Source organism: Carlito syrichta, unplaced genomic scaffold (genome assembly GCF_000164805.1).
Source record: "Carlito syrichta isolate Samal-C Ts95f unplaced genomic scaffold, Tarsius_syrichta-2.0.1 Scaffold314115, whole genome shotgun sequence".
Lineage (NCBI taxonomy): Eukaryota > Metazoa > Chordata > Mammalia > Primates > Tarsiidae > Carlito > Carlito syrichta.
In genome coordinates, this window is record NW_007258211.1 from 152,038 (window position 1) to 169,537 (window position 17,500).

The 17,500-nt window shown below is 37.1% G+C and overlaps 1 protein-coding gene across 1 annotated transcript in view; it reads right to left on the bottom strand.

Annotated features, from left to right (window-relative positions):
* The window catches only part of CLASP1 (cytoplasmic linker associated protein 1), a 241,921-nt gene that overhangs the window by 139,954 nt on the left and 84,467 nt on the right, over window positions 1-17,500 (bottom strand). Inside the window, exon 7 of the mRNA XM_021719081.1 lies at window positions 8,921-8,988. Coding sequence (XP_021574756.1) covers window positions 8,921-8,988 — 68 coding nt within the window. The remainder of the gene's footprint in view (window positions 1-8,920; window positions 8,989-17,500) is intronic.

Consider the following 17,500-nt stretch of genomic DNA (forward strand, 5'->3'; position numbering starts at 1 on the left):
AGTCTCGGAGACTCTGACCCAAAATAAATAAATAAATAAAACGCGACAGTCGTCCACTTGTAAACTACTGATTTCTTTGAGACACTGTCCCCATAAACTTCTCATACAACCTTATCGACTTCACCACTCTTCCAATCAAGCTTCACCACAAATTTGATGTTTGTTTTTGCTTCAATTCTAACAGAATTCATGTTGCTCTGATAGGGGATTGTTTCAAACTGATGCTTTATGCTTCTTAGTGCCTCAAACTAGGTGATTTTCAGACATATTTATAACAAGGTAGTAAGAGTTTATTTTGGTGCAAAGAATTTTTGAAATCCGTGCAATTTTTTCCCTAATATGTATATTCCATCAACTCTTCAAAATTTCCTTCTATACCTTTTCTCAATTTATAACTTTACTCCATTCACATTTTCCTGAAACTTTAACGTCTTCTTATGATATTTTGCTAACATCTGAAAAATTACCAGACATTAACAAGCTAATGTTAATAAAAAGATTGGGAAAAAGTGCTAATTTTGCTTTCAATTAATAATAAAAGGGATTGAACATTGAAGAGGAAGAAGCCAAGTAGAATGAAAGAAAACATATTTGCCTGGCAACCTTGGGAGATATAAGAAAAACTGAGGCAAATGTGCCAAAGTTTAGTGGATATATATATATTTTTTTGATTTGGAGTCTCACTCTGTCGCCCAGGCTGGAGTGCATTGGTACATTCACGGTCAACCCAGCATCAACCCACTGGGCTCCAGTGATCCTTCAGCCTCTCAGTCTTCCAAGTAGTTGAAACTACAGGTGTGTGCTACCATGCCCGGCTAATTTTTTCATTTATCGTAGAGACGAGGTCTTGCCAAGTTGCCAGGGCCGGTCTCAAACCCACAGGCTCAGGCAATTATCTCACCTCGGCCTCCCAAAGTGCTGGGATTACAGACTGAGCAGATATATTTCTCATTAAAAAAATAATAAATAAATAAAAATAAAATGGCAATACTAGCCAAAGCAATTTACAGATTCAATGCAATCCCAATCAATGATTCTTCATAGGAAAAAAAATTCCTAAAATTTATATGGAGCCACAAACACCTGAATAGCCAAAACAATCCCAAGCAAAAAAAGAACAAAGCAAAAATCATCATACTACCTAACTCCAAATTTTTTTTTTTTTTTGAGTGGGACTCTCACTCTGTCACCCAGGCTGGAGCTGGAGTGCAGTGACATGCTCACAGCCACCGCAGCCTCCACCTGCTGGGCTCAGGTGATTCTTCCACCTCAGTCTCTCAAGCAGCTGGAACCACAGGCATGTGCCACTACATCAGGCTAACTTTCTGATTTATTGTAGAGACAAGGTCTCGCCATGTTACTCAGGCTGGTCCTGAACAACTGAGCTCAGGCAATCCTCTCACCTCTGCCTCCCACTTAACACCAAAACTAACCACAAAGCTACGGGAACCTAAATAACATGGTACTGGCATAAAAACAGATACAAAGACCAACAAAACACAATAGAGAACCCAGATATAAATTCGCACGTTTATAACAAACTCATCTTTGATAAAGGCACCAAGAACATACAATGAGGAAAGACAATCTCTTCAATAAATAGTGCTGAAATAACCACACTAGATAACTATGTGCAGAAGAATGAAACTAGACCCTATGCCTCACCATACATAAAAATAAAATCAAAATGAATTAAAGACTTGAATCTAAGATAATAAACTAAAAAACTACTAGAAGAAAAGAAAATATTGAGGAAATGTTCCAGGATATTAGTCTGGGCTAAGACTTTTTGTGTGAGACCTCAAAACCACAGGCAACCAAAGCAAAATTAGACAACTGGGATCATATCAAGCTAAAAAGCTTCTGCATGGCAAAGAAAACAATCCACAAGGTGAAGAGACAAAGTATTTGCAGACTATCCCTTCCAGCAGGAGATTAATAACTAGACTATATAAGGAATCTTAACACTCAATAGCCACAAAAAAGAATAATAATCTGAGTAAAAATGAGCAAAAGATATGAACAGACATTTCTCAAAAGAAGACATACAAAATGGCTAACAGTATATTAAAAAAAGTTCAACATCATCAGAGAAATGCAAATCAAAACCACAATGAGATACTATCTCACCCCAGTTAAATTGGTTTGTTTCAAAAAGTCAGACAATAACAGATGCTGACAAGGATACAGAAAAGGGGGAACCATCACACACTGTTGGCAAGAATGTGAATTAGTACAGTCACTATGGAGAACAGTACGAAAGTTACTCAAAGAACTGAAAATATAAGTAACATATAATTCAGCAATTTCACTACTGGGTTTATATCCCCAAATAAGAGAAATCAATACCAAAGAGATATATGTTTACTGCATATCCCATGTTTACTGCAGCACTATTCACAATAGCCAAAATATGTAATCAACCTACATTGCCCATCAACGGATGAATGGAAAACAAACTGTGTGATTATATACAAAGGAATCCCTTTTAGCCATAAAAAAGAAGGAAATCCTGTCGGTTGCAGCAACATAGACTGAACTGGAGGTCATTATCCTAAGTGAGACAAGTCAAGCACAGAAAGACAGAGTCTACATGTTCTCACTCACATGTGGAAACTAAAAGAGTATATCTCATGAAGATAGAGAGTAGACCAAAGGCCAGGAAAGGATGGGGAAATGAAGAAGAAGAAAAGAGAACAAAATGTATTTGTTACCACTGAACTGCACACTTAAAATTATAAAGGCAGTCTACTATATATGTATATCCTACCTTAATAAAAAAAATTTTTAGTTGAACTCCACAGGAATCAGTAATATGAGAAGTGAGGAAGAGGGAAGGAGGAAAGATGACACTTAAGCTTTAATTTGCAAGCTTCGATGGGTAGCGGCTCAGTCACACACATAGAAAGTACAGAAAAGACGCAGAATGGGTTATTGTTTTGTCTTTCAGACTGAGTTGTAGAACACAAATCTTGTTTTGACACATGTTTCAAATCCAAGGGGAAATGTCAAACAGGAAGCTGCTTCACATACAGTTCCAACCCAGCAGTAAGAGCTGGATAGAAGACAAACATTTATGAAAACATATGATATGGTTAGTAAATAAAATTATAGCCATGGATAAGTACAACCAGGGAGAAAGCACTGCCTGAGACAGGAAAGGCCTAGAATCAAGCTTTAAGAATTCAATGGACTAGCAGTAGTGGGAATCTGCGGGGATAGGGGGAGCATACCTCAACAACAACAACAAAAAAGAATTCAATGACCAAACAGTAGACATAAGAAGGACACCAAGAAGATGTAGCCCAAAAGGCAGGAAGAAACAAGGAGGTGGTCAGGCCCAGTGTCTTTTTATTGTGGTAAAAACAGGCAACAGTTTCTTAAGTATGACACCTAAAGCACAAGTAACAAAATTAAAACAAAACAGATAGACTGAACTTTGTCAAAATTTAAAACTTTCTATTTCGAATGACACTATCAAGAAAGTTTCAGAAAATCCACAGAATAGGAGAAAATATGTGCAAATTACAATCTGATATGGTTCTAGTATCCTGGACATATAAAGGACTCTTAAAACTCAACAGCAGAAAAATAGGTTAAGAATTTATTTGAACAGACATTTCTCCAAAGAAGAGTATATAAATGGCAAATAAACACATGAAAAAGAAGCCCAATAGCATTAATCATGAAGGAAATGCAAGTCAAGACCACACTGAGATACTACTTTACATCCACTATGATGACAACAATGAAAAAAAGAGACAGTAGCTGTTGGTAAGGATGTAGAGAAACTAGAACTCTCATACATTGCTGGTGAGAATATAAGATGGTACAGCTAATTTGAAAAACAGTGCAGCAGTTACTCAAAAAAAGTTAAATAGACAGCCCAGCTATTCTATTCCAAGGCGTAGTAAGAGAAGAGAAAGCATACATACACAAGGAATCTTTTACACAAATGTTCACAGAAGTATTCATCACAACAGTCAAAAAGTAGGACAATCCCAAATGTCCGTCAATGGATGGATAAAGAAAATGAGAGCTATCCATACAATGGGATATTGTTCAGTCATAAAAAGGAATGAAGTACTGCTCCACGCTACCACATGGATGAACTTTGAAAATATTATCAAAGAAGCCGATCACAAAAAGCCAGATATTGTATGATTCCATGTATACAAAATGTACAGAATAGGCAGATCCACAGAGACAGAAGGCAGGATGCTAGAAAATGAAAGGAGAGGGGAATAGGGAGTGAGTGCTAATAGATATGGGTTTTTCGGGGGGTGACAAAATATTTTATAACTTAATAGTGATGATAGGTTTGCTCTTTGTGAACATACAAAAACCACTAAATCATATACATTTAAAAAGTGAAAGTTTTTTGTTCTTTTTTTCTTTTCTTATTTTAAAGATATGGGGTACAATTCAGGAATAGGTATACAAATTAAAAAGTGAAAGTTTAGTAGGTGAATTATGTATCCCAATTTTTGAAATATGACTTCCAAGAAAAGTCCAGCACTTATTTGTGAGAAAAACTCAGATGAATAGAAATAGATGAAAACTACTTGATCTTGATTTTTTAAAAATCTACAAAAAGTCCTACAGCTAACACCATACTTAAAACCTAAGATGGGAACCTGCAAGGATGTCTAGTCTTATCAACTCTTATTTTATACAGGGCTGGAAGTTCTAGCCAGTGTAATAAGGTAAGAAAAAGAAACTAGATATGAAAGAGATAAAACTGCTCCTATTTGCAGATGACATGATTGTCTATGTAGTAAACCCAATGAAGCTACAAAATCTCCTAGAACTAATATATAAGCTCAGAAAAGCCATAACCTAAGCCATGTAAAGAACAAAATGGAGAAAGAAGAGAGTGGATAGATTTAGAGAAAGTAGAACAGTCGATAGACTGAAGTCCAGAAGAGTTCAAAGAATGATTACACTGGGATTTGTTGAAGAAAAAAAAAAAAAGAAAGAAGAAAAACAGAGGAAGAGGGAGATAAGTTTTATTCAATCACTATTACAGTTTCTTGTTTGTTTGTTTGTTTGTTTTTGAGTAGAGGTCTGATGCCCAGGCTGGAGTGTAGTGGCATGGTCACAGCCACCACAGCCTTGGCCCTCTGAACTCAGGCAATCCTTCCACCTCAGCCCCCCAAGTAGTTGGAACTATAAGCGTGAGCCACCATACCCGGCTAATCTTTTGATTTACTGTAGAGACGAGGTCTCGCCAAGTTGCCTAGGCTGCTTTCGAACCCTAGGACTTAGGCAACTCTCTCACCTGCACCTCCCAAAGTGCTGGGATTACAGACTTGGGCCACTACACCCAGCCTGCAGTTTCTTTATGCCATGTAAATGTGCAATGACTCTAGAACAAAAAGAAATGAGGTGGTTTGTCTTTTGACAGCTACTGAACGTTTTACTGGTCTCTCAAAGTTACTGTAAAGAGATGAAAACTAAAATTTTATATATATGCCTTTACAGTCCTTGTTTTCCTTTAAACAGATTTTTTTGGCTCTAACAATCAAAATGGTAATGCTACATACATATAGCAAAGAGTTGAAATCATAGGCTTCCAAGAAATGTTGAGTAAAGCCTTCCTTACCATTTTCTATTTTTAACATAGATGCCTAAAACAACTGTTTTCATTCTCAACCCTACCCCTAATGCCCACAAATACATACAGACATAAACACAGTAAAGGAAATTGGGGACAATACTGATACCTAGCTCGTTAGAATAAAATGTTGCTGCTATACGCCCAATGCCACACAATTTTGGTATTCTAGAAGATTAAGTCCTACTTGTCACGTTCACCAGAACCCACTGAATACATGTATACTCTTGTAGGCATGGCCCCCGCCACACATGGATATAGTCTTTTGCCCCCGTGCCAGCTATGAGATTCTGCTTCACAGCTATAAAACCAGCTTATGAAACACAAACTCACTTTTCTGCCACTAAAACTACTTTCTTGCCAAGCATTTTCTATCTTTAATGGCAACAATTTTTTAACTGAGAAACCACATAAACTACACAAATACGTCCACAAAAGTAAAAAGCATGTGTCCAACAACTAACTGCCTACCTATCAACTCCACTTACCACTACTGTACCACTCAGATGACAGAGTTCTGGCAGATGTCAGAGTACCGGTTCTACCAAGTTCTACTTGTCACTAGCATACCACTCAGATGTCAGAGTACCAGCTCTATCAATGGTGCATCTTTTATAGTACATATAAAAGTTTATGCAAAAGTATAGAGTAAAATAAATAAAATTATACCATGGCTAATTATATACAAATTATACAGTTACAGAAAAATGAACTACAAAAATGAAAAAGTAAAAAATAATTTTTGTTGATAATAACTGATTTATGGTAATTTTTTTTCTGTCATTATGTTTTGACAATCATATGGAAAAAATAATAGGGATTAATAAAAGCATGTTTAGATCTCTTTAAAGATTTTACACAGGAAATATGATATGGCTGGTTGCGGTGGCTCAACCCTGTAATCCCAACACTTTGGGAAGCCAAGGTGGGAAGATTGCCTGAGGTCAGGGGCTCGAGACCAGCCTGGGCAACTTGGCAAGACCTCATCTCTACAATAAATCAAAAAATAAGTCGGGCATAGTAGCGTGCGCCTGTAGTTCCAGGGCTTCTTGGAACGCTGAGGTGGAAGAATCACCTGAGCCCAGCAGGTCAAGGTTGCAGTGGCTGTGAGCGTACCACTGCACTTCAGCCTGGGTGACAGAGTGAGACTCCAACTCAAAAAAAGAGAGAAGAAAACAAGATGCACCAAAAAAAATTCCTTTGGAATAATAATGAAATATGGCAAGCACACAGCACAGTGCAAGTAAAAAAGACCTACATTCTGTTACCCAATCTGCTCTTTTCTATCAAGTCACTTTGGGGAAAAGCACTCAAACTTTTCTTCACAACCTCAAAACAGTCAAAACTTAAAGGCTATGCTATATGATCCCTAAAAAATTCTGAAATAGCTATGATGCAATGAGGTATCCAGAGTTAGAAAAAATTTTGTTGGGGCAACCCCTTTGGGTCACCTCCCACTGTGGGAGCTTTTCTGTCCTCTCAATAAAACCTGCTTTCAGCCGGGCTTGGTGGCTCAGCCTGTAATCCCGCGCCTTTGGGAGGCTGAGGTGAGTGGATGGCCTGAGCCCGCGGGTTCGAGACCCGCCTGGGCAGCGAGACCTCATCTCTACAATTAATCAAAAAATCAGCCGGGCGTGGAAGCGCATGCCTGTAATTCCGGTTACTCGGAAGGCTGAGGCGGAAGGATCGCCGGAGCCCAGCAGGTCGAAGCTGCAGTGGCCGGGAGCGGCCAACTGCACTCCAGTCTGGGCGACAGAGTGAGAGTCCAACTCAAAAAAAAAAAAAAAGTGGGAGGGAGAGGAGGAGGAGAAGGAGGAGGAGGAGGAGAAAGAAAAAATTTTGTCAGCAATTAACTTTTTGATGACTTTTCCTTCATACAGTAATTTATTCCTCTTTTCCTCCTCCCTGGAATCACAAGAATTACTCACCTGTCCTCAAATATAATCACAGAGTATACACAAAGGAATGCAGGCAGTGGAAACAACAGGTCATAATATACATGACAATCATTATTTTATTCAATAATATTTATCGTATACCTAGCACAATACTAGGGACTCTTCGAGGCACTGTGCTTATGCTCAGTGAGAAAAAAATAAAGGAAAATAAAATAAATCAAAGTTCCTGTCCTCATGAATAAACATGTATTTTGTGGTTATCCAAGCACTAAGAAGAAAAGAATCAAGCAGAGCAAGGGCACAGAGAGAGCCCCCTAGAACACTAGACATGCTATTCTGGATGGCCTTGGTAATGAAGAGATGCTGCATGAAGTGAGATTGGCACGCAGGGAGAAGAGGGCCATAATAGCATTCAGGAGACAAATGTTTCAGGCAGAACGATGCACAAGCAAGAGGTCCTGAAGCAAGAGATGCTTAGAAGGTTCAAAATTAGCGTGGAGGCCAAGGCAGCAGTAGCAGAGAACTTTCAGAAAGAACAATAGAAATGACATCAGAATGGTGGTGGGTGCCATTTCAGCCACGGCCTGGTAGGACATGGTGAGCCACTGAATGCTGTGTGATGGGAAGCCTTTGGAGGATCTAAAAAAGACAATGAACATTACCTGATCTACAATCTAAACGAATCACTCTAGTTGTCATATGAAAAACAGACTTTGGGCGTGAGGAAGAGTGGAAGAAAAGATACCGGCTAGGAGGGTACCACAGAGCTCAGTAAAATACCATGACAGCTTGCACTAGGAAGACAGAAGTAGTGATGATGAGAATTATGTTATCAAGGTTCCATTTTTTTGTTTTTGGGGTTTTTGTTGTTGTTGTTGTTGGAGTCAGAATCTCACTCTGTCACCCATGCTGAAGCACAATCACAGCTCACTGCAGCCTCGACCTCCTAGACTCAGGCAATCCTTCCACCTCAGCCTCCTGAGTAGCTGGGATTACAGGAACATGCTACCACGCCCAGCTAATTTTTTTTATTTTTAATTTTTTAGAGATGAGGTCTCGCTATGTTGCCTAGGCTGGTCTAAAGCTCCTGGGCTCAAGCAATCCTCTTGCCTCGGCCTCCCAAAGTGCTGAGATTCCAGGTGTGAGCTACTGTACCTGGCCTTATGATGCAGTTTTAAAAGTCAAGCCGACAGGATTAGTTAATAGATTCAATACAAGTTATGGGGAAAAAAAGTCAATGATAACTCACTCCACAGTTTCAGGCCTGAAAGATGGGTGAATGGAGGTTAGGTTTTAAGTTCTAGAAACCCTTACAAAAATATCTAACTCAGCTGTTCACAAATAGCGTAAGTGTTATGGACATAAAACCAAAAAAGCAGAAATACAGATTGCTTTTTCTCCTCACCATTTGCAGATTGTATCATGTTCCCGGATTTCTGGACTTCATCAAATTTTGTAAAAATTACATTCAACCTGTATGAAAGCAAGAATAAATATAAACTATTAGCCATCATTGTTTATGGCCAATTATATTAAAACAATAATGTGAAGTTGAGCCCTACTGCCCCCCCCAATCAATGATGCAAACCCACCTAACAACAAAAACAGTAACTAAATCAACAGCATTAACAATAACCAACAATAATTTAGCACTTGATATGGGTCAAGAACAGGCCTACATACCTATCTAAAATATCTCATTTAATCTCCTTAACATCTTTATGAAAGATTATTATTGTCCTTATTGTACAAACAAGGAAATCAAGACCCTATACCTTAAGGTGACACAGGTAGGGGGCTGAAGATTCCAGTCTTGAAAGTGGGAATCCAGAGCCGCTGCTCTCAGACATTATATTAAATTGACTACACAAAATGTAGACGTTATGAAAAGTGCGTTTCTTCTATTTTTTTCTAAGCACAGATTGTCAATTTCTTAGGACAAAGCTTTTCAAATGGCACTACCATTACACTACAAAGGTTTATGCATATTGATGTGACTTAAGTTTAATTCAAAAATGCTATAAATAATTTATCTAGAAAACAAATGAGACTGCATTAAAAAACCCAGCCAGCTTTTTAAAAATCTGCATTACATTTACTGTCTATTAACAGATCCTTTCACCTTGGCATTATAATTAAAGCAAAATTCCTTAACCAGTCAAAATATCTCATCCCAGAGACACCAAAAATGAGAGGAAAAGGCGTGCGTAATCTTACCTAGAAGAAAAAATTAAGAAAAAGAGGCTTTCCCAAGCAAAACACATATACATTGGAATAAGCATAAAGGTTAAGATGCCAAAGCAATGTATTTTTGCATTCAAAGCTATGTCACCCATTTGGGGAACATTCTAGCACTTTCTAACACACCATCCTGTCCTACAAGCTCTGGTCACTTTGAGCACATGTGTCTCTTCTTCCCAAGCAGAATGGAAGCTTCTTGAGGGTAGATATGGGAGCCATACTCTTTTCATCTTCTGTGCCAAGCACTATGCCATGCAGACATTCACTTGGGAGAGTCATGCCACTGTGTTAAGTCAGTTAATACCTAATCCAGTCCCATCCTCACTCTGGAAAATTTTAGCTATCTCGTACACATTGTGGTGTTAATTCATCCATGTATTCATACATCCACTCAACAAATATTGAGTGCCCATTATATGCCTAGCACCGAGCTAGTGAGTAACTGAATGTGCAAAGTTCCTACCCTCCAGAGGTTACATTCGAAGCAACAGGGAAGTCAGGAATGCACATAAGCAGATGAAGGGGATGAACAAGCCTGATATACTGCCTCTCCTCGTTCCATGGGAAATACTGATAATCCTTCCAAGCCATCTCTCCACCAAGCCCAGATGCTCCCTCAGAATCCTTCTTAAGACCACTTCAGGCAGGCACTACCAAACAATTATACTGGCACTGAATAAAAATCCAACTGCTATTTCAAGACCAGATATGAATAAAACCATCACTCACTTTTGAATCCGGTGGTTACTAAAGATCTGGAAAGATGCCTTAGAATCAATTTTTCATGATTTTCCATTACCTTCACTTTTAAAAGCAACAAAGATCTTCAATGCTTGACAAGTCCATGAATAATATCACCACACAGATTGCCAGGGCATGCCCTAACTAAGTCATCACTTTATTGTGTAACAGTCACACCCTCTGATGTAACCAGCAAGTTTGCAAGTTAGAGTCAAGGTATAACTCGTGTCTGGCTATTCCTGAAATCACCAGAAGAGAACAAGTGTTTCTTTCACTCCTGGGAGAGCACTCCTCACTTACAAATAGCAATTGTGTAAGAGTCTACAGAGTCTATCTCAGTGGAAAGGCCACATTGCCCACAACCTGGCAGGCCTGAACAACTAGCTACAAGAACACTGTAAAGATCACTATTATTGGTAGCTGTAACTTAATTCAGAATTCCCTTGGCTTTCACACTCCTGTCTGACTAGCTCTCTCATTCTCTGCTCAAAATGCTGCTAAAACAGTTCCTATCAAAGTTACTACCTCAAGAGACTGTCTAACACCAACAAAGCATTCCTTACAAATGGAATCACTGGCTTTTGTCTGCTAATTGTGAATGAATACAAAATGCTTGTCTTGGGAACTATCAATTTTCACAAACCTAAAAGGATGAATTTTCTACATTCAAAGTCATTAAATATATGAGCAATGATTATCCTCTGATGCCACCACTTTTTTTTTTTTAAACTTCTAGATCTCAATTTAAAATAAATTACTGGTTTGACTAATAACCACTACATTTTCTCCAACTTTTTCTGAAATTTATTTTATTATGAGATTTAGGTTAAATTAATTCCTTCCTAGAAAAATTTTAAATAATTTCCTAGAAGCAAACATTCAGTTAATTCATAGCAACTTCATAGTCAGTAAGCTCCACCTATACACTCAGAGCTTCTAACGTGAAAAAGAGAGATCAGCATATAAAAAAACACATGCTCAAAAGTTCCAACTTAGAGAACAGAAGAGATTTTGAAGAGAAAAAAATTTTAAGTATATCATTAGTGCTTCCAAAGAGATATGAGAAAATATGGCAATCATAAAAGCAAATGGGAAGGAACCCTTCAAAATGGCAGACTAAGGACCCCTGAAAAAATCTGCTGCTCCAAAGAAGCAAAGAGAACACTGGCAAAAAATTGTCAAAATCAAGTTTTTAAAAATTCTGACAATGGAACAAAGGTTTACAACAATCTGAGGAGCATTTCTTCAAGAAAAATGGCTAAGTCTTAAACAGCAAGCTTTCCATCATTTTGCTGTGCTGTGTATCAACCACCAACTGAGCAGTGAAACCAATAGTCTCGCAATCATGCTAAGTTTGAAAACCATCAGCCTGGCAGCAACTGGAAAGAGCTGAAGCTCTGGAGCACCCCAAAAAGCCCAATTCCGAAAGAGCTCTTTTTTCACCTGCCTGGCACATCCCTATAAACCCATTCCCAGGGTTTGTCTTTATTTGACCCGACTTAGAGCTTTCTCAGTGTGTAAGGGTCCTTTTCCCTGAGGTCACGATCAAAACTAATCAGAGACAACTGTTTAACATGGCAGATGCCCGAGACAGCAATAACAACTGGGGCAAAGGAGCCGACTCAAACATTTTAAAGGAAAAGTCAGAGAATGAGATGTGCACAGGAAACTCTGAAATCCCTGACACATTGCTGGGAATCTAGAAGGTTATGCATATTTGCAAGGCTCTGCGTGTGCCATGTCTAGAAAAGAGTCCAGAAGGCATTAATGTCTCTGGCTGACCTTGAGGCTCAGAACAAGTAAGAAGTAAAAAAGAAGACAGGGTTTGTATAAGCTACCTTCCAGAGCACTGAAAGCATGCCCCCAAAATGCTGACAGCCGGTCAGCAAAGACTGGGAGTCATGCTGCTTCGAGGCACCTAGGAAAATCTCTATTCAAACGTCAGCTGACTACTCAGTTCAACCAAGTAGAGAATTCAGTGCCACAAAGAGTGAAACTTTTAAAACTTAAATCAAAAAAGTCATTCAACAAAAAAATGAGCAACAAAAACAGTGGACAGCAACAACAAATCTGAGAAGGGGAAATAAGCTGATTCTAGAGTTGTAACAATATATTATCTTAAGGCCAGGCACAGTGGCTCATGCCTGTAATCCTACCACTTTGGGAAGCGGAGGCAGGAGGATTGCTTGAGCCCAGGAATTTGAGACCAGCCTGGGCAGCACAGAGAGACCTCGTCTCTAAAAAAACAAAATAAAAAATTAGCCAGGCATAGTGGCATGCACATGCAGTCCCAGCTACTCAGGAGGCTAAGGCAGAAGGATCGCCTGAGTCCAGGAGGTTGAGGCTACAGTGAGCATGATCATGGTATATGATCTATCTGTCCAGTCTAAGTGACAGAGTGAGACCCTGACTCAAAAACAACCAAAAGTTCAGCTTCAACAAAAAAACTATAAACGTGTAAAGAAACAAGAAAATACAGCCCATAACAAGAAATAAAAACCAGTCAGTAGAAACTATCCTTAAGGAAGCCCAGACACTGCCCTAACTCAATGAAGACTTAAAATCAAGTATAAATATGCTGAAATATCTAAAGGAAGCTACAAAGCACTAAAGAAAAGCATTAGAACAATGTCTCACCATATAGAGAATAACAATGGAGAGACAGAAAAGATAAAAAAGAACTATATAGAAATTCTAGAGATGATAAGTACAATAACTGAAATAAAATTCACCGGAGGTAGGAGGGTTCAACAGCAGATTTGAGTTGGGACAAAAAAGAATTAACAAACTTGAAAATGAGTCAATTTGATGTTATCCTGAGTAACAGAAAGAAAAAGAACAACAACAAAATGAACAGGGTCTAGAGATCACCCCACTGAACCAATGTACCCACAGAGACATAACGGGAATCCCGGGAAAGGAAAGAGAAGAACAGAAAGGACACATGAAGATTAATGACTGAAAACTTTACAGATATGATACACCAGCTACATATTTAACAAGCACCACAACTCCCAATAGCAAAACCGTACAGAGATCCAAACCTAGACACGTGGTAACTAAAGACAAAGAGAAAATCTTTCAAGCATCAATAGAGAAGGCATATGCCATGTACCAAGAGATCCTCAAAAAGGTTAGTATCTGATTTCTCATGAGAAACAATGTGGGCCGGATGGCAGCAGGACAACATATTCAAGGTCCTGACATTAAAAGACTGTGAGCCAAGAATTCGATGTCTAACAAAACTATCCTTCAAAACATGAAGGAGAATTTAGGATGTGACTAAACAAATACTGACAATCCTTCTGGCCGAAAAGAGAGGACACTATCCAATAGCCCAAATCCCCATGAAGAAATAAAGAACACTGGTAAAAATAACTGCACAGGTAAACATAAAACAAAAAGCTAAATATAGAAGATAGTATAAGTGTATTATTTTTAGCACTTTTTTTTTTCTTGTTGTTGTTCTTGTTTTAGGTTGCAGTCTCACTCTGTCACACAGGCTAGAGGGCAGTGGCACACTCATGGCCACCACAGTCTCAACCTTCTGGTCTCAGGCGATCCTTCCGCCTCAGGAGTCCAAGTAGCTGAAACTACAGGCACGTGCCACCATGCCTGGCTAATTTTGTTGATTTACTGTAAAGATGAGGTCTCACCAAGTTGCCCAGGCTGGTCTCAAACCCGTGGGCTCAGGCAATCCTCTCACCTCAGCCTCCCCAAGTGCTGGGATTTTAGGCATGAGCCACCATGCCTGGCCTGCGCTTTTCTTATTCTGCATTACTTAAAAAAAGAAACCACATAAAGTAATAATTATAAAACTGTGTGCAGTGGTGGGTTTGTAATGTATAAAGATGTAACTTGTATGACAATCAGCAAAAAAAGGGAAGAAAACAGCTAAGTAGGAGTAAAATTCTTAGTATTGAAATTAAATAGCATCAAATTGAACTAGACTGCTTAAAGTTAAGATGCTAATTTTTACTTCCAGAGCAACTGCTAAGAAAATAATCCCCCCCAAAATACTAAAAGAAACAGCAAGTAGTATACTAAAAATATCTACTAACACAAAATAAGGCAATAAGAAAGGAATAAAGTCATGACATACAGAGCAAAACAAACCGGTAGACATGAATTCTACCTTGCCAGTACTACATTAAATATACATGAATTTCAAAAAATAAAATAACCAGGTTTGGGAAAAAACATAGACCTAAATGAATTCAACAATTCAGTGAAGAGGTAAAAGAAGTCAGACTGCATAAACAAATAAGACCCAATTTTGTGCTCTCTATAAAAGGTTCCTTTTATTTATTTGTTTGTTTTTCTAAGAGATGAGGGTTTTACATGTTGCCTAGGCTGGACTCAAACTCCCGAGCTAAAGGATCCTCCCGCCTCAATCTCCTGAGTAGCTGAGTCACCGCACCCAGCCTAAAGACTCATTTTAGATTCAAAGGGACAAAGAGGTTGAGAAGTAAAAGATGGAGAGAGATATTTCATGCAAATAGTATGCAAAAGAGAGCTGGAAAGGTTATACTGATATCAAATAGCACAGATCTTAAGACAGAAATTGTTATTAGGCACAAAGAAAGACATTTTACTATGATAAAAGGATCAATGTACCAGGAAGATATAACAATTATAATAAACATATATGCACCTGAGAACAGAGCCCCAAAATACATGAACCAAAAAGCAACAGAACTCAAGAGGGAAACAACAGATAATTGAACAATATTATTTGGAGGTTTCGATACTGCACACTCAATAATGGTTTTTAAAAACTAGAAAGAAGATCAATAAGAAAATAAAAGACTTCAGCAACACTATAATTCAACTAAAACATACATCTATAAGACATTCCAACAAATAATAGCAGAATACAGATTCTTCTCAAGCACACAAGGAACATTCTCCAATAGAAAACACCTGCTAGGCCATAAATACAAGTCTCAAATTATTCCAAATGACTGAGACCATACAAATTTTGTTCCCTAACCACAATAGGATGAAATTAGAAATCAAACCAAAAAAAAAAAAAAAAAAATGAGACCATCAAAATTATGTAATCAAATACTACTAAGTAACTAATGAGTCAAAGATGAAAATAAAAGGTAAATGAGAAAATACTGTGAGATAAATTAAATGATAATAAAAAACACAACACACCAAAACTTACAGGCTACAGTTAAAGAAATACTTAGAGAGAAATGTATAGGTGTAAATGCCTATATTAAAACAGAAGAAATATCTCAAATCAGTAATCTAAACCTACATCTTAAAAAACTGAAAAAATAAAAGCAAATCAAACCAACCAAAAGGAAAAAGAACCAGTAAAGATTAGAGTAAAATAAGTAAAATACAGAATAGGAGAATACTAGGGAAAAAAAAAAAAATCAAAGAAACTATAAGTTAGTTCTTTGAAAAGATAAAAAATTTACAAAGCTTTCACTAGACCAACAAAAACACTCAAATTAATGAAATAAAAACCTGAAAAAAAGTACATTACTACTGATCATGCACAAATAAAAAGGATTATAAGAAATTCTATGAAGAATTATATGTCAACAATTAAATAACCAAGAAATGGCTAAACTCCAAAATAGATCCAAACCACCTAAACTGACTCACAAAGAAATGTGAATAAACCTATCATAAGAACTAAGAAGAGATTTACAGTAACTTAAAACTTTCATAGAAAAGTACAGTCCCAAATAGTTTTCACATCTGAGGAATTTTACCAAATATTTAAAGACAAATTAACACCAGTCTTTCAAGAACTCTTTTTAAAAACAAAAGAGATTAGGGAAAATTGTGAATGTAGGAAGGGATATTAGTTAACAGACTTTGAGTTAAAAAACAGAATCTATTAACTAAAGGAAAAAAAAAATACAACCCTGAAAAAATATATAAAAGAGAAGGGAATACCTTCAACTTGTTCTATAGACATAGTATTATAAGAACATGAAAACCAGAAAAATACATCAAATAAAAATACAGACCAATATTCCTTATAAACATAGATAAAAATTCAACAGAATATATAAAGAGCTACACATGATGATCAGGTGGTATTTACCCAAGAAATGCAAGGTTGGTTTAATATCTAAAAACCAATTAATGAATATCATATCAATAGCATAAAAATCAAAAATCACATAATCTCAATAAATGCAGAAAAACTATTTAACAATATTCAGTATGTTTTCATGACAAAAAAATTAAAAACCCGGAAACAGAAAAGATCTTCAGTTTCATAAAGATATATACAACAGCAAAATACCCCACAGGAAACAACATAATTAGTGGTCAAAGAATGAAAGCTTTCCCTTTAAGATCAGGAAGAGGATAAGGATATGTCTACTCTCACCACTTCTATTCAACACTGTACTAGAGTTTATAGTCAGGGATGTTATGCAAGAAAGAGAAATAAAGGCATCCATATGGAAAGTAAGAAGTTAAATTACCTCTACTGAAAGACAACATGATCTTATACATAAAAAACCTAAAGAATCAACAAAACCATTAGAACTAATAAGCAAATTCAGAAAGATTGTGGAATTAAAGATGGATACCAAAAAAAATTCACTGTTTTCCAACACATTAGTAATTAACCATATAAAACTAAAATAAAATTTAAAAAACTGCTGACACTAGCAAAAAAGAATACACAGGAACAAATTTAACAAAAGAAGTGTAAGACTTGTACATAAAATCACAAAGTAATTGTTGAAATTAAAGAAAGTCTAAAAAATGAAAAGGCAGCCCATGTTCATGGACTGAAAGACATTGTTAAGATGGCAATATTTCCCAAACTCACCTATAGATTCGAAGTTAAGATTCTGGATGCCTTTTTTTTTTTTTTTTTTTTTACAGAAAGTAACAAGTTCATTCAAGACTTCATATGCAAATATAAGGAATCCAGAAGAGCCTAATCAATCTCAAAAAGAGAACAAACTTTAGATTTTAAAATTTACAGCAAAAGCTACATCAAGACAATGAGGCACTG